The sequence below is a fragment of the Condylura cristata genome, unplaced genomic scaffold, assembly GCF_000260355.1.
Source record: "Condylura cristata isolate star-nosed mole 26May11 unplaced genomic scaffold, ConCri1.0 scaffold00023, whole genome shotgun sequence".
NCBI classification, from domain to species: Eukaryota; Metazoa; Chordata; class Mammalia; order Eulipotyphla; family Talpidae; genus Condylura; species Condylura cristata.
The window spans coordinates 19,941,851-19,969,241 of NW_004567124.1; the positions used below are offsets into that span (position 1 = coordinate 19,941,851).

A 27,391-nucleotide genomic window follows, 5' to 3' on the forward strand; every position below is an offset into this window, starting at 1 on the left:
GTACCACATCTTTCTAATCCAGTCATCTACTTTTGGGCATTTGGGCTGCTTCCATGTTTTTCCAATTGTAAATAAAGCAGCAATAAACATGGGCAACTTATATATTTCATAAAATATCTCCTAAAATTTTTGTTTCAGCAAACCTAAGAAAACCAGAACACAAAAAATGATGCACACATTAGTTAATATAAAGGAACCATATTCTGTTTGGAATATTTATGGACACACCTTTCTCACCTCTAAATAGCTTTAGTACTAACTTTGGAATTAATGAATTAATTCTTTTGGTTTCCAATTAGTGATTTAGGACAATGTTTCAATTTTGTAGTATTTGAGCAATTATTCCGTTTCCCTGAATTTCAGTTTCCTCATCTGAAAATGAGTACAATCATATATTTTCTGGATGAGATTTTAGCAAAGAGTCACATGAACATTTTGCAAATTATAATACTCTTTAAAATTGGTAATTATTAGTTTTATTCTACAGTATGACTTCACATGGACTTGGGAGACTCCTGATTTAGTCAAATTCCTTCAAATTCAGACTACTTACTGAAACTCTCCCAGATATCAGAATGTTTAGAAATATCTGCTTACCTCATTTACAAAATTAAAAACAAAACTTGTTGAGCTCTTGATCCCTAATAATGTCAATTGTTAATTTCAATGAAATAATCTAAACAATCCATGCTTTTAGCTTACTTACTTCCTCTGATTTTTTTGAAACATAAACTCTATCAGTGATTTATATTCTTTTTTTTTTTTTTTTTTTTTTTGTTCCTTAGCAACAATACCCCTGTTCCCATGAAAGGGTTTGATAGAGAAATATTTTTGAATACCCTGTTGACTCCTGTGAGTAGAGTGAGGTGCAATATCTCAGAAGTTAACAACTATAAAATGTTTCTAAATGATGCATCTGGAACATGGAAAAATTTTATTCTCAGGCTCCATGAATTCCACTTATGGGTATTTTTTTGTTATGCATTTGATATTTCATTTTCATTGAAAACATTTAAAAAGGTGGGTGACTTTATATTTATTATTAGTAAATATTTCTTATCCATGTATTTTATTACTTAATTTTCTATAAATATAGTTACCTTTTCAATATATTAAGTACTACTCTAACAGAATTCTCTCTAACTTATATTGTCTTAGTTGGAAGTATACTTGAAACCCTAAGTCTTCACTTACCATTTAAAATTCGGATGTTGTTATAAAATACTGGTGTTAGAAAGATGCATCTGAACTTTCTATCCTTAAGAAGCACACAATGCAAAAGAAAAGTTAGTCATTCAATTCCAGCAGTTCTGAGATGCTCGAATAACTTGAATATGAGATCAAAATCACCAGAATTCAAAATTGACCTTCTTTATTTCATCTGGAAACCACTCTTTCTGCAAATGACTCTGAATTCACTGAACTCTTGGCTGAGAACTGGTACTGGACATTGGCTAAGTCATCATTGCTGGTGGGATGGAGTCATCTCAACTTGAAAGGGAGTCGGGTACTTTGAGGGTTAGACTCTCCAGCTACTTCCTAGTGTTTAAGTTGCTGGTTTATGAATTTATGGATATTCCACATCGACCCTTGTGTTCTCTTGTTGGGGGCTGGGATGGCACTGGGCCTGGGGCTGGGCAAGCTCTGATTCTGGCTTCCCTCATGGGACTGTGTGTAGTGGCCTGAGTTTAAGAAGTTCAGTTCTCACAGCTCACTGGGCAACTTACTGTAGCTGCAGGGACTGTGGGTTTGAATGGCCAAGTTTCCCTCTGGTTGTCTGCCGTGGAATGTGTTTTCCCATAGAAACAACATTTTAAGTTGTGGTCAGGATCCCAGACCAGCCCACAAGAGCCTATTTAGCTGATAGAGATTGCTATTTGACTAGCCTGGGGACCAAACCACCACCAATTAATGTTGTTTCTATTGGAAAAGCCATGCCCAGTTCTAAATACAAATATAAAAATGACATTTTGGAGCCTTACCTGTTTGTCGATTGTGTGCTGCCAGTATTTAGAACTAGAGCATTGAATCAGTCTACTCCCAGTTCCTGAAGGACCCCATTCTTTCCTCTAAGTCTGACCCCATGGGCTGATTTTCCTGCCTTTCATGGGGTTGCCAATACATTCAGAAGATATTATCTCCCTGGACACAGATCTTGGTTTGAGAATTTTGGGGAAGTGGTAAGAATCATGGTTTCAAACCCCTGTTTCTACAGAAGAGGGCAGGGAAGAGGCCAAGCCGATGGGAGTGGTGAATTCAGACACCACTTGGGCCCAGCTTTGCATCACCTTCTTAGTTGACTCTTTATAGCGAACATTTTTATTTTTTTGCCCACCCTTTTGGGAAAGCACAGTGCAGCTTTGGCTTAAGAAAAGAGTGAATATCCCAAAGAAAATGTCCCTGTGCTCACAGGTAAAATAGAGGGTCTGCAGGGCTCTGCAAAGCAGTTCTGTGCAAGCACTGTGGGTTTTCATGGTATCCTTGGTCAAATTCTCTTAGATGTGGAAAGATGAAAATCTGAGGTGTGCTTGTTTTGCTGTTTTGAGGCGCCTCCTCTTCCTCCTTACAGGGTCAAAAAATAAAGTTTCAGCTTCATAAACAAATATACCTGGCTCCATGTTTAGGTGGGAGCACATTTTATACAGCCAACTAGGGGGTGCCCTGTGGGTTCCTATGAGCTGGCTACTAGCTGTCCACTCCTGGAAAACTGTGACCTATTTACTATCTGCAAATCACAGCAGAGAATTCCTTGACCACCTGCAGATGTAGCCTTTATCACAAAGCAGGGGATGCCTAGGCTGCTGTTGACCTGATTACATGACAGTTTTCGTGGTGGTGGTCTCGGGATAACTCTGCCTGTGATAACATCAAATACTTTGCTGATGCAAATGGTTCTTGACTATGGTCATGATGTCTCCTTCTGTCCCTTGTAAAACTTTATCCCTCGGCCCTCCCTGGTGGTGCAGTGGGTAAAAGCACAGCACTGAGAAACTAAAGCCACTTCTGCATGAGTTCGATTCCCGCCTGCCCCGGAGGTGACCACATGGCGTGGCAGACCTCTCCTGACCTGCCCGCTGCTCCCCTCAGCAGTGTACTTTGTCGATCTGCCTGTTCTGCTCCCTACTCTGTCTCTGGTGAAGCCTTTCACCGCCCCAAGCCTCTGGCCTATACCCCAGTTCTGTATGCACAAATAAATAAATCTTTAAAAAAAAAAAAAAAACTTTACCCCTCATTCCTATCCCACCTTCCAGACTTTATTCCTCATCTCACTGTTGCATGGATCAGCTTTTACTAGCCTGCATGCTTTCAGTAAATGCTACTTCTGTGCAAGCAGCTGAGTCTCGCCTTGCAAACCTGATCCACTGCAAAGTTGCACCAAAGCTCCTGTTGCAACAATGTACCAGCGGACACTTACAGATTCCCTGGGAGACAAGTTAGTGCAGTGCAAACTGTAACTGAAACATTGTCGGTCATTGCCTTTTAAAGTTGAGGATTGCCAAACTGGGGTAGATTAGTAGTGCACGGCAGTCTTCTGTGTGCTCCGTGCTTCATTCATCTGGCACACCAGAGGCAGAGTGCTGCTGCTTAGCAGTGTCAGACTTCATGCACACAGCTCTGTGCTTCTGTCCTCAAGGCTCACTGTCCAGTTCCTATTGCAGTCCACCCTCTTACTATATGTATTTCCTTATTAAAAAAGAAGAGCACACACACAGATTTCCAGTCTAAAAGTGACCTCCCAGATTGGAAGACCTGTGTTGGCAGTGTTCTGCTTCCTCGGCTTTCTTAGACTGTGTACACGTAGCCCTGGTAGGGTGAGCTAAATTCTTTGGCTCTTAAGTTTTTGAGATGTTGCTTTTAATCAACACAACACCTCCATCAAAACACAGTTTAGGGTACCTCAAATGAACTTGTTGATGCAGCAGCCTCTCTGTGCTGCCTGCACTGTTACCCCACTCAGGAGTGGGGAAGCCTTTGTCCTAACCGTACATCTAGAGAGAGCGTTCAAGGTCCCGTGAATTGTGTAAAGATTTTCTTTAGGAATTGGTCACATACGGTTGGCTTCATTTAGGATTTTGAACAGTTGCAACAACCTGCCGTAATAAAATAGGCACCATTTTGTGAGCGGAAAATGGTGTTTTTTGTTTGTTTTTTAGCTGCTTTTGGAATTTTTGCTTCTTTTGCTAAAGAAATAGAATCAGATGTTCACACATGAATGTGTTGTCTACATTGATTTTATATTGTCCTGAAGGAGATAAATTGATCCCTCAGTTATAAACATTGATAACTTCACTGATCAGAGTAAATTAATGATCGACATGCTAACAAAGTAATCAAGTCATGGAACCATTAGACATTATTGTTTAAATGCCTATAGTTTTTTAATAGGTATGAAATATTCTTCCATAAATAGATTAATTTATAATAAATAGTTCTCACTATTAAACAGCTTTTCCCATTTGGTGGCATTTACAACTGGACTATTTTTTATACCAAGACATAGCATTAATTCTTGTTAATTGTACTCCATACTTGTTAAAGCACTTAGTTGATGTTATCTTTTATGCTTCTGAATAGACTGCAGAATATTTTAGGCATAATAGACATTGCTACTCTACTTGAAGAGTTATTAGTCAGGTGTCAGAGTGTATAGGTTTCAGGCATAAGAATCTCCATATGTTACCATTTAAAATATTTAGTTAGGGCCTTTCCTGATGGTGAAGTGAGTTACACTGTGAAGCTGTCCACAGCCAGTAGAGCACTATTTCAATCCCAGTCAGGGAGGTGACCCACATGGTGCAGCACACCTCTCCTGACCCACCTGCTGCTCCCCTCAGCAGTGTATTTCGGTCAATCCACCTGTCTTGTTTCCCACTCTGTGTCTGGTGAATCTTCTCATCCCACTCCCCACACCTCTAGCCTACACCCCAATTCTTGTATGCATAAATATATAAAATTCAAAAATTTATCTGATTATATTTTAGGGAACACACATTTTTTTTTTAAAGACTTTATTTGTGCATACAGAACTGGGATACAGGCCAGAGATGTGGAGGGTGAGAGAATTCACCAGAGACAGAGTGGAGTGCAGAACAGGCAGATCAACGAAATACACTGCTGAGGGGAGCAGTGGGCGGGTCAGGAGAGGTCTGCCACGCCATGTGGTCACCTCCAGGGCAGGCGGGAATCGAACTCATGAGGAAGCGGCTTTAGATTCTCAGTGCTGTGCTTTAACTCGCTGCGCCACCAGGGAGGACCGGGAACACACATTTTTGAGAGGCATGTCTGAAATTGGCTGGTAGGTTGAAAAGTAGGTGGGATCAATTAGGGAGGGAAGATTACCACCAAGGGACAGAGAGAGACAGAATGAGACATTTAATTATACATCAAAGCTAGTATAAAGATGGATGAAGAGGTGGGTGTGCATGTGTGGTATAAAGATGGAAGAAGTCTAGTGTGTGTGTCTCTCTGTGTAGGGGGTTTGGGAAGAGGGTGTGTGCGTGAGTGGGGCTGAGACAATGAAGAACAAGTGCAGAATGGGAGGGTGGAGGTTGAAAGGTGAAAATGAAAGGGTGGGCTGACGTATCTAGAGGTGAAGTTACTAAAGAGATGTTTACCGTTTTAGAGGAAGCAAAGGTATATCTGTGGATGGTAGTGAAGCAGAATAAGCAAGGTGAGTCTGAAATGATATCTAACTACATTGTTTTGGTGGAATAGAGAGGAAATGGGGAGCCAGCAAAAAAGAAAAAAGAAAAAAAATGTGCCCAACAGTGGGACATCAGGATTTGGACAAGGTATTTAACATAGAGAATTTAAGAGGAATTTCAGAAGTAGGGTAAAATAAGACCAGTGACTCCTCTTAGGAACTGGGAAGCAAAATGTCATAGCTCAGATAGTCCCCTGTGAGCCTCCCCAGGTGATGACATTACACACACTTGTTCTGGACTCCTTTAGCTCGGCAGGCAAACTTTTGATTTCCCAGTTTTACTTCTTGTATGATCCATTTTGCTTCCCTGCCTCTCTTAGGCTGAGATTCTTGAGAGCAAAGACTGTCTTAGTCACATTTTTTGGAATGTAAGTTTACTTATCATAGCATGTTTGTAATTTTATTACCGTTACAACTATTATTTTATTTTTACATTTATTTATGCATGTTTAATTCAATATGAATATTTATTTATTTTTAAAAGATTTATTTTTATTTATTTATACATATGTATGAAGTGTAGGTCAGAGGTGCAGGGGTTGGGGGATGTGTGAGTGGATTCACCAGAGACAGAGTGGGAAGCAGAACAAGCAGACCTACTGAAACACACTGCTGAAGAGAGCAGTGGTTGAGACAGGAGAGGTCTGCTGTGCCACCAGGGAGACCTCATATTATTTTATTTTTAAATAAACTTTACATTTTAGGGCAATTTTAGATTTACAGAAAAAAACATGAGAATAATACAGAGTTCCCATATTCTGGACATAGTAACCTCTGCTGTTAACATCTTATATTAATTAGTATAATGCATTTATTACAATTAATAAACCAATAGAAATATATTTTATGTTAATAAAAATTCATATTTTATGTTAATAAAGTTCATTCTTTATTCAGATTTCCTTAGTTTTTAACTTCACATCCTTTTTATTAAAAAAAAAATGAGGTGATGTTGTTTTACAGCACTGCTGATCATTCAGAGTTAATGTCCATTCACTGTTCAGGATCCCCCATTATATGTAGGTGCCATGTCTTCTACTATGACAGTTTCACAGACTACTTGCTTTTTATGTCCCTCCCTGTCAGCTTTAAGGACAGTTGGTCAGGATTTAATAGATTGTCCCCAGATTGGGATTCCTCTCGAAGACAGTCATTACTCACAGCTCACATTAAAGGAGTGGGGAGTTCGACTCCATTATTTATTTATTTATTTTTGAGGAGATGGCATCCACATCAATTATTGGAATTCTCCAGCATAGGAGATGTTGCTCCTCTTTTCCAGTTATTTATGTATTCAATCATCTACTTATCGTTATGTGTGCATAGACATACATTTTATACTTTGGATTATAATGCAGTACTACTTTTGCTGCTCAGGTGGTTCTCACTTTGGGCTCTCGGGGCTCTTTAATTTGTCTCATGTGTTCCTTCACTTACCCCTGTCACTGTGTTTGTCTGTGTAAAATATTCAATCACTGTGTTTGTCTCTGTAGAATATTCAATCACCGCAAGGTACTCAGGTTCATCTTGGGTATTCCTTGCCCAGTTCTTGAAACAGCTACTTGTCCAGGAATTCCTGCTGCCTTTTATTGGAAAATGGAATCAGATGCCAAGACCTGGGTGTTAAATGTGCTTATCTTTGTCACTTTTAAGAAAGGAGGGGATAAAGTTTTTGCAAGCCAGAATCCCAACTCTTCCTTCTTTTCTTTTTGAAGTTATTTTTATTAAGAAAAACTGTACAAAGTAGGCTAGAAAGTCTGGTTGGCCTGCATCTTCGAAGGAGGAAACCAGGATTGTCCAGGTTCCAGCCAGCATGGACCCAGACAATCCAGAAATGAGTCCCTGGATCTGGACAACCCAGCTGAAGCTCCAGGAGGCCATGGAAGCTTTTTTCCATGACCAGGGTTTGAAGTTTCATTAGTTGAGTTGTTGTGACTGGCAGATGGGCTGGAATAGTCACATGTGGTATTCAAATCACTGCTGGGAGAGGTGACCACCTCTGCCTTCAGTGAAGAGAAGCACTACAATGGCAGGGGGTAGGTTGCAAAGTTCATTGCAGTAGTAGTGGGTTCCTTCAACAGATAATACTCATGGTTTTTCCTTTTATCCCGATAAAAAATTTGTGAAGGTATTCATGAATTTATTATGTATAGTTTGCAATATATGGAGCTCAGTTGTGCATTATAGTTTTTTTCATTATCTGTCACATTTTGACAGTGGAAACTATTATTTTCTCAAACTCAGCTGCAGTGGGATATTACCTTCGGATGTGTCTTTTGGGCAGTTGGACATCCTCCATTATTTGAAGGCATATACCTTTTGATATCTATCCGCATTTATTCTCGAGGGGATTACATTATAATCCCCCCCCCCACAAAGGTCAAAAAAGAGGCAACTCATGTAGCAGGGCCAACCTCATTAACCTTTACCTCATGGTTAGGATCTTCCTTGCCCAAGAATTTAATCACTTCACAGGCTGAGAAACGCATGCATATGAAATAGGAGCCCCTGAACTTGTTTTTATGATCCAAGTCTTGTCTGAAAAAGGAGTTTACACTTGGGATAGGAAGCAGAAAGCTATTCTGCTACAAGAGAGGCCAGATTTGCAGAAGTGGGTTCTGGCTAAGGAATGTGGACACACTGCAGACATCTTGCACAGAGGCCAATTCTTGCAATGATGTGGTCAGACGTGGTAAAGCCCAGCTGTTTGCTCCATTGAGAGGGGCTTTAGCTAGCCCACACAATCTCTGAGTGCTGCGTCTGAACTGGATCCAAATATCCAGGCTGCCGAGACTCACCCATCCCCCAGAGTGAGTAGACTTGGGTTGTTGCAGAGCATGACATTGAAAGCAACTGGTAAAAGAAGCTACACATAAAGAATAGGAAATTTTAAAAAATGTGACAAGTAGAATGATGCAGTGGACTATAAATGTATTTACCATTTTCCCCCAGGAACTATTATAATACAGGTAAAAGCAATGTGTGCTAGCTCTGTGGCTTGTTGGCAGGTCTTCAATGACTTGCTATGCATGCTATCATCGATGTCACTGGATGACCTTGATAAGTGTCACTGAATGAACGTTGTCCTATCCTCTTTGCCTTAACATAAGGCACATGTATTATGGAGTCACGATTCCTGAATTAAATCCTGATTCTCTACTTCTAAGCATGAGTATATTTAAACTAGACCTGGCTAGTTTGTTTGACCCTCTTAAGCCATTTTTTAGACAATAATAGCGCTGATCAGAAAGGATTGCTTGTTCTAAAGAAGAGATAAAGCTATGTTTCTTTTGTACTTAGCATAACATTCTTTTCCCTTTGAGTTTTCCCTTGAATTTACTAACACACTGCCACGTATGTCAACTCTGACTTTTTTTTTTTTGACTGATGGGCTAGTAGGTGTGACTGATGAAATGAAAAGAGAGATATGAATGCAACACTTTCATCTGCACGAAAAAGTAACCCCGTTAATGATTTGTCTACTTTATAAATGTTTTTCTGTGCAGAAACCCTAGAATAAAATCTTTTGTAATGGAAATAATCCAACATGGCTACTTTAGACTTTACATGCCTTAGTGCTTTCCAACTTAAATAAGACATTCTTTGTTTCTAGAATTAGAGCTGTTTTTTTTTCTTTTTCTTTCTTTCTTTCTTTTTTTTTTTCATTCTGTATGTAAGTAGAACAAATGCCACCCAGCTTGTTTGAAGGAGTTCTGTTAACTTGTAGTTCTCAAGACCAAAATCAGCAGAGGAGAAAACTTACTTCACATGAAGCCATGTAACATGGCCCTATTTTAATGCAGTTAAGGGCCCTCCCTGGTGGCCCAATGGGATAAAGCCAGTACTGCGAAGCTATCCGAAGCTATCCACAGCTGCTTTAGAATGAGTTGGATCCTAGATTCCTGGCCAGGGAGCAGACTCATATGGAGCCACAGACCTCTCCTGTCCCACCCGCTGCTCCCCTCAGCAATGTAATTTGTCAATCTGCCAGTTTTGCTCCCCACTCTGACTCTGGTGAATCCTCACTGCCACTGCACCTCTGGCCTGTATCCCAGTTCTGCATACACAAATAAATCTTTAAAAAAAAAATGTAGTTAAAAGTAAATGGCAATGAGATTAGAACAATCATCATTTGAGAATGGTGGTTGAAATAACAGAAATTTAATGATATGTTACTTATTGTAAGATTTAAAGTTACTGGGCCCTCCCTGGTGTGGCAGCGGGTTAAAGCACAGCACTAAGAAGCTAAAGCCACTTCTGCATGAGTTCAATACGCACCTGTCCCGGAGGTGACCCACATGGCATGGCAGACCTCTCCTGACCCACCTGCTGCTCCCCTCAGCAGTGTACTTCAATGATCTGCCTATTCTGCTCCCCACTCTGTCTCTGGTGAAGTCTCTCACTGCTCCTGCACCTCTGGCCTACACCACAGTTCCATATGAATAAATAAATAAATATAAAAAAAAAAGATTTAAAGTAAGAAAAGCCTGAACATGCAAACAAAAGCAATCATATTTCAACATTATATAGAATTTTTAAAGATGCAGTGGAATAGAAGTGTGGATAACTAAAGACGTGAACTGTGAATGAAAGAGATTTCATTCTAATGAAGCAGTATGTACCTTATTTAAGGGATAAGATGTTCATACTTGTAATGTTTTGCTGTAAGTAAAAGGCAGCGATCAAAATATAAAATCACATATTTAAAAAACAAACACGTGGATAGGCATTAATGAGCAAGTAAGAACTCTCTTCACTTTCCTAGATTCTCCTCTCTTATGGAAACCAGAGAAACTTTAACTGTTTCTATTTTTAATACTTCCCCCTATTTATCTTCATGACACTATTTACTATGCTCATCCCTCTATGTATAAATTTCAACATTATCTTTGACTCCTTGCCATAAAAAGGGGTACATAAGCTTACTAAGATATCGATACTCAATTTAAAAAGTACATATACTTTTAGTTCACCTATTGGTTATTTTAAACATTTTTTCATCTATGCATTGTAATAGAATGGACTGCACTTTATAATCTCTGGTTTTTATTTTCCTGATGTACTGCATATAAAGGTGATATTTTGTATAGAGATGCTATTTTTTTTAAAGATTTATTTATTTGTGCATACAGAACTAGGGTGCAGGCCAGAGGCTCAGGGGTGGTGAGAGGCTTCACCAGAGACAGAGTGGGGAACAGAACAGGCAGATCGATGAAGTACACTGCTGAGGGGAGCAGCGGGCGGGTCAGGAGAGGTCTGCCACGCCATGTGGTCACCTCCGGGGCAGGCGGGAATCGAACTCATGCAGAAGCGGCTTTAGATTCTCAGTGCTGTGCTTTAACCCGCTGCGCCACCAGGGAGGGCCTAGAGATGCTATTTTTATTGAGATGACATGACATTGGTTTACATCATTGTTCACATTTTAGAAGTGTAGGTGTTTTTCCCAGAGAGCACCTCTTACCGAAGTACCCATAGCTCATGTACAAATGGCATTAAAAGACATATTTAATACGGTACATATACACAACGGAATATAACTCAGCAATCAAAAAGATAAGCTCATGCCTTTTGTAGCATCATGGATGGAGCTGGAAGGGATTATGCTTAGTGAAATAAGCCAGAAAGAAAAGGAAAAATACCAGATGGCTTCACTCATAGCAGGAGTATAAAGGACCGCGGAGAAAATAGTAATAATAATGAACAACTGTATACCAGAGACATTTTATGGGGTTGGAGTGGGGGATGGTATCAAAAATGGGGAGGAGAGTGCACAGGACTATGGTGATGGCACATGGGTGATTTGGTGATGGGAAGCCCATGGAGATTACAACTGAGATGGAAAAAGGCACAAAATGATGTAAAAATAAACTATAATATTATTTTTTCTGGGAAAAAAAGACATCTTTATTGATGCCAGTGAATACACCTCAGTTTCTTTCCATATCTTTTCCTTCAACTTATTTTCCCATTTATGACATCTAGATTATTATTTTTACATGAGAACATTTAAACTATATTTTGCTTTGTAACCATTGTAAGTTGTAGCCTCTTTCATGTTTTGTCTATAGACTGATTCTAAACATTGAAAAAATAGTAAGGAAATTTCTATTACTATGTTTTTTCTAATACCATGGAAACTTTCTTGACTGTCTTATTTTGTAGGAATGAAGTTATTGATTCTGGAATCTTTTTTTTTCTTTTCACCCTATTGTATGTGTTGTTACTCCATAAATATACTCATTCTTGTCAGGCAACATGTCCTGATTATTGTTTGAAAAACATAGTTCTTCTAACCACAGGACACCCTGCAGAGACTCAGACAGAGGTCCTCTGAAGCTCTTCCAGAATTTGGTTTGGGGTTGGACTGGATCCAGTGGTGCTGTAATAGGCTGAGGTGGTTGACTTTGGCCTGGGTTATCATTTAGGTTGCAAGAACTTTCATGAATTTGGAAGGTTTTAGTGTCCCCCAAACCAGGCCTATCCCATCTCCTCTCTCTCCACTTTCCAAGATTCTGAGTTGCCTTAGAAAATTCTGTGCACTCTGAATTATGTTTGGGATGTTATTTTGTTAAAGGAGGGACAAAAGATTGAGAAACATTGGTTTAGAAACTTCGTGTGTGTGTTATGCATATACAAACTCATATAGACAAGGCAGGCATACTATTATCCCTATATGTAGAAGAAGAAAATGAAGGCTCAGAGAGGTCCTAAAGTCATGTACATATTAAGGCTCTACCAGATCATTTTCTATCTAGCCTGGGGAAGCCCTGGGCAATCAGATATGGGTTAAGGGTCTTTCCTCTGTCTCCTCCACCATTGCCTCTACTTCTCTATCTGATGTCAGCGTCAGTCAGTCTGAGGTATGCATTTTGCCATGCAGAGTTTTCCAGGTTCTCTGGGGTCATGAAAGGAGTACAGGATAGAGTAAAGACCTTACCTTATTGCCAATCTTGTTGAAATAATGAGTTCAGAGGGAATGCAGCAGGGTTTGTTCAATATGGTCAGTGACCTAGTGAGGGACCTAGTGAATGTACCCCTTCCAAAAATACATTGAAGATATGCAATGGTTTTTGAAAGCTTATGCTCATGGGAATATCATATTTCTATCAACAAGCCTTGGGTTGACTCCTCTTTGTGAAATTGATTGTAAAACACATGACCTTCTTTAACACTCCTGAACTCAATTAACATTCGTCTGCACTAACATCAGTGTTTAGGGCCTCAGAGGTGGCAAAATAAAACAAATTATTTCTTTTGGGTCTCTGTCTGTTCTAGAGTCTTGTGTTGTTTGATTGTGTGGCGCTTTTTAGTTTTTGATCATTTGTAACCATATCCTCTATATTAGTTTCCAGTTAAGAATTACTTAGGTCCTTACCTGGCTGCTCTTTTAAATTGTGAAATGTGGATCATCTGGATCTGGAACTAAGAAAGGAGAAACTTCGTGTGATGATAAACTGTGTGTAAATAAAACATCTCAGTTGACATTGACTTTATTTTCCTGTAATTGCTGGTCTCAACTGTGTTTTCAAACTTTGGCTAGAGGAATATTTATGTTTTGGTCTTTATTTTTCTGACTCATGTCAGAGTTTGCATTCTTCTAATTCTGGTGAAAGGAAGACTTGGTCACATTGTAGAGGTGAGCTCGGCTGTAGATAATCGCACAGACAGCTTCAATGAGTAGGAATTGAAATCCTTGCTTGTAGCAGATTTGACTCAACTAGATTGGTAGGATGTTCATTGTTAAACTCATGTGGTTCATAAAACTTTATGTCTGTTAATTGTGATAAAATGCAGTGCATTTTGCATCTCTGGTTTGTTCCTGATGTGCTGTATGCACAGGTGATACTAAGAGATACCTTTATTGATATCACTAGGTTCCAAACTACTAAGCCTACATTGAGTTCCTTAAGTCTGCAAAGATTACTTCTGTCCTAATAACTCAGGAATTTTTTCCTATTTCATCTTGGTTATATATTCTTTAAAAAAAGTATGGCCTTCTTGTGACTGACTTTTTTAAGATGAAAATATTTTACTTATTATAATAAGATAAAAATTATGACATGGAGTGATTCCTCAATTAGTCATTTATTTATTTTAATAAATTATTTTTTATCACTCTTAATTTTGTGAGATTGATTATTATTATCATTATTTTTTGTCTTGCAGACCCAATGTCTGTGGATCACGTTATAACGCTTACTGTTGCCCTGGATGGAAAACTTTACCTGGTGGAAATCAGTGTATTGTCCGTAAGTAAATAGTCAATCTGTCATTCTTAATGTTCTTCTATTGTTGCTTTGTTTTCATCATAATTCTTAGGTTTTGGTTCTTTGTGACTACTTACTATCACTATGCTTTTAGTATAGGCTTCTAGCTCTAAGATTTTCCAATTTCCTCTGAATTTACATCAGAAAAATACATGAAGGTGGTCAAACCACAGTTATACTTTAATTTAGTGCCTTCTTTTAGGATATTTCTGAGATACAGGGAGAAGGACCACAGGGAGACTTTGGTTCATGTCATTATATATGTTATGTAGTTGTGTAGACTAGGTAATGGGGCTTTGAGAAAGAATATACTTTCTGTAATTTCCAATTTTGTTCCCCCCCAATCTACCCAAGCCTTGCATATTGAATTTGGGAAGTAGAGGCCAAAGGCAGAGGTAATTTTAGACAAAAGGAAAAGGATGTGGCTAGAACATCAGTTTATGATCTATGGGAAGATTAGGGAAGAACTGCAATGGCACCAGTGATGTCTGTGTGGATTCTGCTGTTGTGATAAGCCTCCAGATACTCCACAAATGTTGAGTGATAAATCAGAGTGAGATAGCTTGTTATTTATACTGAATAGACTGAGTCAAAACAGTCATCATATCTACAAAATAATTTTCAATTTTCAGAAGACTCCATTTATCTAATGGGGAAATTGAAGCTGAAAGGGCATTTAGCAATCACTTAACCTACTTTCTCACTTAGCTAAGAATAGTCTGTGGAGAAGAATAGAATATTCCAAACAATATTTTCTGGGTGGCCTAAAAAAGTCCATCTGTTTCCCAATTTGGAGTTTGATTAAAAGCATTTTATTTGTTTGGCACATTAAGTTTATTTCAAAATCAAAACTGAATCACTAAAAGAGGGCTTTAATGGTATTTGGAGTTTTCTAAATGAGCTTGACAACAGTACTCTCGAAGAAGTGCTATCTTCAGGACAACATTATTTATTTATTTAAATTAATGTTAGTAGGAGTCTTTGACAGCTGATTTCTTAACAGTTTCAACCCCTAGCCCTTTTGATGTCTCAGTGAACTTTCTGTCAAGTGTTGTTTTTTTTTTGCCTTATATGTCTCATTTATCTATTGCAAGGTTATGCAGGTGTTTGAGATTCACAAGACCATGCCTCTGTCTGTCAGCAGTAGTGACCATATCTTAATCTGCTGATAAATATAAGTCATCTTGATCTTCAGCAGTGTATTTGATGACAGTATAGCATTAGTCTCTGGGTGGCTTGAAAATGTTAACAGCTTTTTTTTTTGTTTGTTTAAAGATGGATCCTGACTATAGAATTAGTTTTATGGCAGTGGATTCTAAACTCCTCCTAGATCACCAGTGTATTTCATAGCAGGACTAAATGCAGGATAAAAGCTGCTCCATGGGTTAGATATTCTGAACTGACAAGATCTGGATTTTATCAGGGCATTGTATTTTTATAGAAATTGTTAGCAATTACACACATAATAAAGTAGGCTCCCAACTACTGTAATTTTTTGTCATTATCTTAAAGTTAATAAACAAAGGGAGGCATATAAACGTATTTAGATACAGGATCTTTGCTTGTTTTGCTTTCCTTTTGTATGGCACCCTATATTTTTGATAAATTGCATACTGTGGAAGAAGTAAAGTGAGATGGAGATCCACTGATTTGGATAAAAGAGTTACTGAATTTTACAGCTAGTGTTGGTTTAGTTTCACAGCTTTGTTTTGTAAATGAGTAATCCAACAATCTAAGGTCATATAAATCATAATTGCAAAATTAATGAGGAACCTGGAGCCTACGTGTTCCCATTTCAGCATTGGGTCCTCATAAATCACCATACCCTGCATCTGTGTGCTAACAGACCTCTCATTTTATTCACAGCCATTTGCCGGCATTCCTGTGGGGATGGATTCTGTTCTAGGCCAAATATGTGCACTTGCCCATCTGGTCAGATATCTCCTTCCTGTGGCTCTAGATCCAGTGAGTATAACATGTCATTATATATAATATTATTTAATGTGGTTACACCCTATTTTCTCCTAAATTTGCTCTTGGCTTTTCTCTTCCTGTAATACATTTTTTTTTTTTTTCAACTAGGACATCTGCCTTCTCTGTTCTGCCCAGAATTCTTGGAATGACTTTCCACATTCTGGTCTCCTGTTTCCCTTCTTCACTCTTTATAAGGAAATTACCTGTGGGACATAGTTACTATGAATAATATAAATATTTTGACATCCTTCTGGGTAGATATCACCTTATTCATCTTTTCTAATGTAAACCCATAAAAGATGTTCAATGAAATGATTGTTTAATGAACACTTTTAGGCTCAAGGAAACTGGGCATTCTTCCTTGTGGTACTGAAATGAGAATCTGATTAAACCCTGTACAAATTCAAGACCCCTGTCTTAGCAAGAAGAAAATGTAAAAGTTCACCTTGGCAGTTTTAGGGGGACCATTTATCAAACTATTTCCCTTTCAAAATTTTACCCTTTGTTCACTCTGTGATGCCAAATAAATATCTCAAGTTCATTCTTCAGAGCTTTTGTTTACTTCTATTTTTTTTCCCCCTTCCCCTTAAATGTAGAATTTTCAGGAGTGAATTAGGGAAAATATAGAAAGAAGATGAGACATTATTGATTTCAAAAAAATGGAAATTCATGTCTATATAAACAGCCCCTCAACACGTTGACCATCACCAAGAAAATTCTCTTAGCTGCTGTTTCTATTTCCAAATTCCAGTGGGAGAACACATTGTGTTCTGTGTTTGACTTGACTTTAAAGAAAAGTATTGTGGAATAAGTGTATTCTCTTGTGTCTATTGCAATTAAAGACTTCAATGTGGTCAAGGTTCATTACATGTTAAGAGTCTTAACATTTAATCATGACTCTCATAAGTCAATTAACAGGATAAGGCAAGTAGTTCTGGGTAGCAGACTAACTTGGTGCCCACATCTCTTGGCATTCATGGATGAACACAGTGATTCTGCCTGAGAGCTTTATAAAATTTCTGTGGCCAAGGAGTATGCCAGGTCTGTGTGCAGGGCAACTTGGAAATGCTGGAGGCTTAATGGACCTGGAAGCAAATTTTAACCAATGACAGATGGACAGCGTTGGATAAGTGCCCCAACTCCCTTGTTGTTCAGTTTTCCTAACTATGAAGTGTGTTCTGTTTTGTCCTCTGATGTTCCTTGATGGATTGAGCTCTAGTTTAATAGGCTTAAATGTGTACTTGGTTAACTTCCTTCCTTTTGCTGTCTCACGTTCCCCTTCTTCTATTGTGTTTCTTGAAAGACCTGCTAAAATAAACTACTTGAATTTAAATTATTATTCAGAATCTGCTCCTGATGAAACTCAATGAAAGACAACCTAAATACAGCTAGTCATAGAATTAGGATCGAAACTCCCTCATGTACTGGGACTCATTTTTTTATCTGAGTGTAACAGAGTCTTGACCTTTGCTTGGTTTTGATTGTGAATCCTCCAAGCAATAACAGTTTCATTCGACATATTAGGACCTGAGCTGATGGAACAGAAAGAGACAGAATGGTCAGCTGGTGGCATTTCAGGAACATGTCAAACATCACCCCTGTCAGGGTGACCTGCAGGCTACCAGTGCGGAGTGAGAGCTTCTAGGGTGGGAGAGAGATGAAGTTATCAAGTTGGGAATAGACCCAGCTCTCACATTGTTTCTCAAACCGAGCAACAACACTACACTCCTCTGGTGGAAGAAATATAGCCAGATGACAGAGATGGATGTCCGGCTGGAAAGGTCTTTGATGGTCTTCAGATGAACTGCTAGCAATTACTCTGTCAAGTAAAAATCATGAGATGCAGGGACAGGATAACAAGACCAGAAGGAAAATCTGTGGTGCCAGCAGACTTTCATACTAGCAGTGAGATGGGATGAATATAGTGGTAAGGTTTCCTGTGGGACTCATTTAGGCTGGAGATTGAAGCCCAAGACTTCAGAGTGGTGCTCCCTGAGGCAGTAATCATCTGTTGTGTCTGGACATTGGTCACCCCCCGACCCCCCAAGTAGCTGGTGGATGAGACTAGTATGAGGAGGAGGATCTAGTTTGAAATATTTTAAAAATCATTGATGTGTATTCTACCAGAACTAATGCTGTCTAAAGGGCTGGAAAATTAAAGATGGCAGAATGCTTTAAATTAAGGTCAGAACTCACTTTTGATCTGTTGAAGTCATGTTCAGCTATACCAACCTCTAGAACTCTCTGGCCATGGTACAGTTGTCAATAAATGTGGATCTCTCACTTTGCTAAGACTTTTGCTAGTAGAATGACCTAGTTCAGTGAAATTTTCGATCCATACCCTGTAGTTGTACTAGACAGAACTTAATTTTATTAATTTCACTAACATTTCCAGGGGGAACTTTTATTCACATGTGATAGGGGTAAGGAAGCGTAGGCAAGTTGCAGGAACTCTGAACCTTGGTTTTCTCATTTGGAAATGAAAATGATGAAATGAGGATTGTTTTGTCAGGTTGTTTTAAACATGTATGTTCTGTGACTCTGAGACTAGGAAATGATCTCTTAGTGATCTGATTGAGAGATTACATTTCCAGAAGGTCAAAAATACCAACCAGAGATTCCTTTGGCCACCAAAAGCTTTCTTCAACCTGACTATATCTATCAAATAAATCTATCTGAGATTTTGTTAGAATTGTGTTAAACCTATTTACCAGTTTGGGTTAGTGGTGGCTTCTTCATTATTTTGGAAGCACTTACACTTTGATAAGACTTTATCATTTTCAACTCAGTGAAAACTTAGGGAGCTTGTACTTCCAGCACAAAGCTAAGCTCTAACGGTATGAGAAGGCCAGAGGGACATTCTCGAGTAGACTTCAGTGAGTGTGTTGCACCCAAAAGCTGGGAGTGTGAGGACACACAGCGGATGGGAAGGTGCTGCAGTCCTTCATCTGGAATAAGGGATCCTCCTGGAAAAGTGTTTGCAGGGAAAGTTGGATTATACGGACAGGAAAAAGAGGAGCAGGTAGAATCTGCTCAGACTTGTCCTTAGTGATAATTGATTTTAATCAATTATCAAAGGAAGTTACCTTTATCATTGAACTTTCTCTGAACTTTTCCTCTCTTAGATTTTTTTTTTTTCTCAGATACTTTTGTGACATGGCTCTTCCAAGTGGTGTGTCTTTGTGAAACACAGGGCATTGTGGAGCTTAAGGGAAACATCAAAACATCATTGCTCTTTATCTCTGTGCATTAAATTCTCCTGCAGTGGCCATGGCTATCCCTCTGAACTTTTCTTAGGAAACGAGTGTGAGGGTTAAGGCTAGCTCTTCAGTTTACCTTTTTCCTAGTGCCTGAACTAAAACCACACACTTGCCATCCATAAGCTTATTTGCAAGTTGATCCCTGTGTTATTTCTTACCTTTGTGCCAGCCAAGATAACACCAGGTCTTTGAGCCATTCCCAACCTTATCATGTAAAGAAGGTACTTATGCCCAAGTGCTAGTCCTGAGTCTCATTTGTGTAGTGTGCTCACATTGTTCTCTTTGGGGGGGGTCCTTTGAAAAATTAATTTGTATTGAACTATAATTTGCATAAATTTCTTCTGTCCTTCCTGATCTTAGCAAATGAAAGACAGTATTTGTCAAATGATCAAAATGATTTACTTTCACCCTCTAGGACAAATGTAGCATTCATTTGGGATCCTCTATGGTTTGGGTTAATGGAAACATTTTCTGTTATTTTGAGAATGTTGAGTCTTGCATGAAACTCTTTGAGAATGTCCATCTTCAAGGGGAGTCCACTGAGACCTTAGGGCCCTCGTGCAGCAGTGTGGGCCTGTACACTTGGACACTGCCCCCCACAAATAGTTTCAGTCCCGAATAAAATCCTAATATAGATTGAGTTTGGGAATATATTCTGCCTTGAGAGATTTAGAACACTCAATAAATTAAGAGTAGCCTGTGGATTTAAGTGGAGCCCTTACTTTTCATTTGGCTTTTTCTAGAGACATAGAACTTGGTCTCCTAATTTCCAGACATCTGGAATTCTTGTTAAATCAGCGTAAATTTAGGATATTCCCCAATAGCAGGGCTCAGTAAGAAATAAAGCCAATTTGTGTATATATATAGTCTCTAAAGTCTTCCTGCTTAATTAGGGAGGCTGAATATCCAGTTTCTTCATTTTTCCACAGAATTCCTAAATGGCCACTCCCATCTTAAAAGAATACTTCTTGCCTCTGAAGACCCAAAACTCACAAAGAATGCCAAGTTTCTTATGTTTAACATGTTTATGGCAGAGCAGGTGATGATGATTCTATTATCTCTTGATGAACTTCTCCCCAGACGAGGGTTCACGGTTCATCTGTATACTTAGGTTACCATGCCTGATTATTTCACAACTCTGACCAGGTGGTGTTACTTTTTTTGAAGGAAAAATAATATTTTATGCTGGAAAAAGTTCACCTGAAAGGATAGAAATAAAATAAAATCATAGCCCAGGGTTTTTTTTTTTTAAATATCATATTGCATTTAAATATAAAGTTACCAATCATCCAGGAAAGATAAAGTTATTCTGTTTTTCAATTTGAACAAATAATGTGAAATCACTATTTAAACTGCTGTGTTTTTTTTTAAATTAAATCTCAAAGTAGCTAAATGTCTTTGTTGCTCATGTGGGAATGGAAATTAGCTCTTGGCATGAACTGCTTTAATTGAAATCAGTTTGTGGGTTGAGTCCCATGCTGCCTGACAGATGACATCATTTCCTGTGCTTTCTCCAATCCTCACTGTTATTCTAAGATAGCGTGAAGCTAAGTTTAACTTCAGCTTTTAAAGTAACTATACCCCTTTTCCTGACCTACTTAAAATATTATCCAAGTCTTTCACCAAGTCATTTCTTTTGTGTACTTGTAGATAGTTTTTTGGTTCAAAAGTATTCTGACTGAGATATTTTAATAGAATCATAGGAGCCTAAAATAACTGTTTTCATCAGTTTCCTGGGGTACTTGACTTCTATAACAATACTCCAAGAAAGGAATTATTTCTGCTTTTGTTCACTGGGAAATAATGATATAAATATTTTAATAGTAAATTACTTCTAAGTATTAAAGATACAATAGGCCATTTCTTATTCTCAGCTTTTGATGAAACTTTTGATGTCATTGTCAGGTTGTTTGAATTCAGTAAATTAAAGTTAATTTAGTAAGTTTGGTATACCATCTACAAGTCAGCAAATTGCTACACGAGGCTCTTTGGGGATGTCATTAATAATCACAAAGGTCCTCATGCTCAATAAATCTTAGACAAATGGACCTGGGTAGGAGAAATTAAATAAATATTTTAAATAGCTATTTTTCTTAAAGATTTATTTATTTATTTATGCACACAGAAATAGAGTACAGGCAGAGGTGCAGGGACGGTGAGAGGATTCACCAGAGACAGAGTGGGGAGCAGAACAGGCAGATCGAGGAAGTACACTGCTGAGGGGAGCAGTGGGCGAGTCAGGAGAGGTCTGCCAAGCCATGTGGGTCACCTCCAGGGCACTTCAACTCATGCTGAAGTGGCTTTAGTTTCTTAGTGCTGCATTTACCCACTGCACCACCAGGGAGGGCCCTAAAGAAATATTTTAGATTAACTAATATATATTCCAGAAGAGAAGTATAATGTACTCTGGAGTCACAGGAAAATGACTTAAGTCTAGTAGGGCAGGAAGGAGAGACTAGAAATCAGAAAAGATCAAAGGAAAAAAAAGACTTCCTTCAAGAAGTGGATAGAGATAGATATGATTTCAGTATTTGAGAGAACTGCGTGTGAAGTGGTAGAGGCAACGAGACAGCTTAAAGAGGTATGGGTGACACGAGCTAAACTAAGTGCCTGCCATTTTGGTGGTGCATGGTAAGCACTCAGAACTATTTGTTGAGAGAGTGAATGATTGATAAGAGGATTGGGGCTGCACCAATGAATGAAGTAAGAGCATGCGCAGGAGCTCTGGATCATGCAGGGGCCATGCTGAAAAGGGCTTTGGATGTTGAGAGAGGAAGGTGGATCTTAATACAGTAGAGGCAGGGAGTCTTTGATGGAGTTTCAGTAAGTGTGTGACGTGTTCTCGAAAAGATGCAGCTTGTCAATTTGTTTTAACTCTTCAGTACCCTGTGAGGGTGTAGTAATTGTTATGTTCTGGCTCTTCCCTTTGCCTATTGGCATGCTGAGATTTGTGTAGCTTCTTTTGAAAAAACGGCCTATTCTTTTGATGTCAGCAGCCCTGTTTGACACTCTACTTAACAAATATTCAGACAAGAAGTATGGGCGGAGTCTGATTTCTGTTCTGGGGAGTAGATTTGACCCTCTTGCTAAAAAAAAAAGAATAAGAGCCAGCATAAGCAGCTAATTTCAGCTCTAGCACCAAATGAAGTGATTCTCAAATTGTTGATCCTGTATTGCTAGGAATTTACTCCCATTGTTTGGAAGACAGGGCAGAGTAAGCCAAGCTTCCTTTGCCTAATCCTGGCTACTTTGCATCGCTAAGTGTCAATAAGCATTAATGATTAATTCAGTCAAGTCTTGCGTCTTCTCCAAGTCAGGTAGTTATGCTTCTGGAGGTCTAAAAAAACTCTAAGGAACACCAACAAATCATCCTAACAATTCACACACAGTTCTCTCCAAATACTGAAATTGTAGCTATCTCCAAGACCCACTTCAAATGTCTCTTCTTTCCTTTGCAAGCGTTATGAGCTTTCAGGCATTATGAGCATGCCTAAATTACAAGGCCAGAGGATCCCCCACACCAGAGAAATGGGAGCACACACAAGGGTCGGTGTATCCATCGTAACTATGAGGCTGCCGGTGTCTTTCATTACAGCTTCTTTCACTACAGCTTCTTCTGGTGTCTCATCTTCTCAAGTCTAAGTGTTTCTGCTCTGGACATTGAAGTTCACACTTCTGTAAGAGACAGTGTGACCAAGCATGGAGTTCAAACACTGATGGTTGTAACAGGGTTAAGGTTACAGTTTTGTAAACCAAGCAGCTCTTTCTAAGACAAGTGCAGCCATTTCCATTGTTACACAGTTGTAAGTTTTGTGGTATTTTTTTCTTTTTGCTTCCTCTGAAAAGTTCCTTTTAACAAAGTTTCCTTGCAATTTGTTCCTCCCTTTTCCTGGCTACCTATTTGGTAATCTAAAACCTTTTAAGAGGAAAATTATTGCCTACCTAATCTTGTCTCCTATGGTTACTCAAGGTACCATTTTCTTGTTGGTTAAGTATTAGAAATGGCATTGAGTCCTAAGTTCTGTTCAATTAGAGACATCATTTAGTACTGTTAAAGTAAATGTCAAGGAAATAATTATATTGCACTATAAATGATCTTATATACAAATGATACATAGTTAGCATTATCATATAATGCTATACTTAGCATTCTGCATAGCTATAAGTCCTGATAAACCATGTTCTTTTCAAATCACTACAAATTAACTCCTATCAATGTTTGCAATCTATTTACTTAACTTGCAAAAATAAATCATTCCTTTGTTTTCCTTTTCAAGTCCAACACTGTAATATTCGCTGTATGAATGGAGGTAGCTGCAGCGACGATCACTGTCTATGCCAGAAAGGATACATAGGGACTCACTGTGGGCAACGTAAGTAAACCATAATTTTAAGAATTGATTATGTATTATTAGCATTAAGATGTTAACTTCGATAGAGTGAATAAGTAAGCAAATAGGTGGACAAGGAGCATAAGATTTTCCTTGATCACTTAACACATGGCATTTTTACACATTTCCAGTGTGTATTACACATGAACAGGTCACTTAGCCAACACTCTTGATACTGAATTTCTAACTGGAACCTTGGAAATGGATTGTGTGATGCATTTTCCTCTCACTCATCTTCAATGCCCTCCTTGTATTGCATTCATTTCAAATCACCACCCAAGGGGCAGGGTTCTTGTTCATGTCATTTCTCTGCTTTCCATTTGATTGATAAATATATCAGCTGTGCTTTTTCAAAGAGCATTCAAAGTATGTCAAGACACAACTTCATCTTTCTCCTGAAACATGTCCTCTTGACTAATGGTTTCGACATCTCTCTAGTTTCCCAATCTAGATTCTGCTTCTAGAGTACACATCACCTGGTGCTCAGTTTGTTTGATCATTCAGGAGCACCATTTATTGTGGCCCCTCTTATCAGTCCCTATGCTTTGGAGAAGATGAAAATTCCATTTGAAAAGCTTGTTTGTGGTTACATTGAAAAAAATACACACACTCACTCCTTTAGAAAAATTGGAAAACAAATATAAAGGTAAAATTATCCATACTCCCATGACTCTAGCTGTTACCTTCTAATCTTTTAATGCTTATTTGGTACATGAGATTTTATTGTGTGTATAATTTTTCATACTACTTCCTCACTTAATATTTTATTAGAAGTTGGTTCCATGTTATTAAACATTTTAAAATACAGGCTAATGGTTGCACTAGTTTTCATTACATGGATGTCTTATTGTTTATTTATTGAATCATTAATGATGAGCAAATATTCATGTTTCTAAATATAGATATATGTGTATCTTGTGTATGTGTAAATAAAGCTATTATAAATAGACCAAAGTTTATATGATGTCCTGGTGACTATCCACACACTGCAGTGTGATAAGAATAATGACAGTTTTGTATAGCCACAAGAAGTAGCATGGAGAAAGAAGAAGCAGGACACCTTCCCTAGTGTAGAGATTCTTGAGCTGATTCTTGAGGGGTGGGTAGGAGTTCATTTGCGCGACATGAGAAATGGCCATTATGGAAATGGTACAGAATGGGCTGAAGTGCTAGAATGTGACTGGCACAAGCCATGTAGGACATGGCAGCTCTGGTGTTTCTAGAGCTAAATCCTGAGGGAAGTGATGGGAAGGGAGATTAGGTCGTTATGGAAGTTGTGGGCCAGTTTTTGAGTCCCTTTATACATGCCATGTTTTTATCCTAATAAGATCTAGGGAAGGGGAGTGAGATAACGTTCCTCTATTGAGATACTCACTCCATACTTCCTATGTGATAGACACATTTAAAAACCTTTTGCACATATTAACTTATTTAATGTGATAACAGTTCTTTGAGTTAGAGGTCTTTGTTACTGTTAACAGATGAGGAAACTGAGGCACAGGGACCTCAGTAACTTGTCTAAATATTTGCTAGTTGGAAAAGCCATGATGTATTTTTCTATGTTATCTGTGCAAAAATGTGTCATGACTTTTCTGATAATAATTAGTAGCAATAGGTAGAGCTGAAACTTGAACCCAAGAAATCTGATGTTACACTTATGCATTTAATGATATGAAATACTAACCTTATGTACTTTGCTTACAAACATTTGTACAGAGAAGATCACTGTGGACACTGTGTGGAGGTTGACCTTAAGGAGAAAATAGCAGAAAGTAAAGACTAGTACTAAAGTTATGGTTACAGGGATAATGGATGATGATAGAGTCAAAGGTACTTTTGGAAGGAGAATCAGCAGTCTTGCTCCTGCTCCTTTTGGTACTCCCTGGGACTTTAACTCAAATCCCAGCCATAACAGGTACCTGTTAATGCTTGAAGAATAAGAAAACCTATCCTAAATTTCTAATCTGTCAAAAGAACTAACACACAAACCACTCAAATTTTGTGATGAGAAATGGGCTCCTGTCAAAATTTTTGGTTATGAATGTTTGTCTCAGATCTTATGCCAAACTGATGCCAAGAAGGAATAATATTCACAAGGTTTTTATGGGGAAAGACCTATGAAGAGGAAAAGAGAGAGGAAGCATAAGTAGGAAGGGAAGGGAGAGTTTTGAGATCATGATGCAGGGCTGACCCCTATGCAAGGGGCAAGGGAAGAGTGGATGGTTATGTAGGCTCTTCAACTGTAATGTAACTCCAGGAGAGGTTTGGCTAGGCAGATGAGGAACCCAGAGCAGAAGATTTGCTATTATAGGAATGTCATGATGTCCACTCTGCAGTACCTGGCTATGCTTACTCATTGGCGCTAGCATTCGGGAGAGTATGTCTATGCTGAGTATATCACCGGAGATCTGAAGGTGCAGCAAGTGGAGGCTGTTGACCAACTAAGTTCTCCTCTGTAAAGTCACATGAAGAAATATCTGAGTGGCCATAGTGGTCATTAAAAATGTTTGGCAATTATAGAAGGAAGGAATTACTTTAAATTAAGGGAGTGACATGGAGAATTGAGGTCTGAGGAGGGCTTCAAAGAGCAGGTGGAACTGGTAGACTGGACAAGGAAGAGCCTACCAGCCATGGATAAATTTCCTACAAAGAAGCCACTTGTGAAAGAGTAATAATAGGATATTGTACAGAGAGGAGTTGTTTAGGAATGAGACTTCAATTCTTATTATTTGCCTTTCTAGCAAGCCAAATATCCTTTCCTCCAACTTCTTGCCTTTCCTCCAATTTCTTGGAATTTATCTCTCCAATAGTTTCCACAGATTCTTTAATAACACACAATTGGGTCTTCATCATGGTACATAAATTATTGAATGTCAATATTTAGTGTTGTTGTTCGCAGTTAGCTGTGTGATTGAACATATCTGTAAGGTGACAGTAGAAGGGAGTCTTCTGAAAATTAAATGTGAATCATAACCTAAAGAGTGAGCTCTCCAAAATCTAGTCCCTATCCAGCAAAGCATCTTATAAGCTGCCATTGTATGTAAAGAACTGAAATTGTCATGCAGATTCTTCATGGAAAGTAGATTATCAGCATTAATACAATGACAAACTCCTCTCTTCCAGGTAGCTTTATCCTAAAGAGTTGGCTGAGGTGAATCTGAGGAACTAGAAATGTGTAGTCACTGTTTAAAAACAAACAGAAGGGTGATTATTTATTTAGATTATTGTTGTCCTTTCAGAGACTGGTAAGTGTTACTTTATTATGGGATCTACTCGCAGGTAAAGTCTCTCAGCTTCCCTCTCCTTATTTTACAGCTGTCTGTGAAAGTGGCTGTCTCAACGGGGGCAGGTGTGTGGCCCCAAATCGATGTGCCTGCACTTATGGTTTTACTGGACCCCAGTGTGAAAGAGGTAACTTTTAAAAAATAACTTGTATAATGCTGCCATGGAGGTGAAAGTTATTATTGATTTAAACATAAATTCAGTTTGTGCAGCTACTTCCTGAGTTGTGCTGAACTCTGAGGGAGTTTCCGAATTGTCAACTGGGAAGGTTTCTGGGATGACAAGATAATGACCCCAAGTCTACACATGTTGTACAATAATTCTTGCCAGTGAGCTGCAGGATTCAATAGTGAGCTTATCTAAGTACCACTTGGCATCAAGATAAAAAGAGGAGAATTTTCCATTAGGGTAAGGCTTGAGCTCATTATTAGCCTTGTAAATTAGTCAATCCAAACAAAATATCTGTATGGATATTTTAGAATGAAGAAAAACACACCTAAATATCTACTTGAA

The 27,391-nt window shown here is 38.5% G+C and overlaps 1 protein-coding gene across 1 annotated transcript in view; it reads left to right on the forward strand.

Moving 5' to 3' along the window:
- The window catches only part of FBN1 (fibrillin 1), a 226,687-nt gene that overhangs the window by 19,454 nt on the left and 179,842 nt on the right, over nt 1-27,391 (forward strand). Inside the window, exons 3-6 of the mRNA XM_004687821.2 lie at nt 13,871-13,953; nt 15,838-15,936; nt 23,483-23,578; nt 26,912-27,007. Coding sequence (XP_004687878.1) covers nt 13,871-13,953; nt 15,838-15,936; nt 23,483-23,578; nt 26,912-27,007 — 374 coding nt within the window. The remainder of the gene's footprint in view (nt 1-13,870; nt 13,954-15,837; nt 15,937-23,482; nt 23,579-26,911; nt 27,008-27,391) is intronic.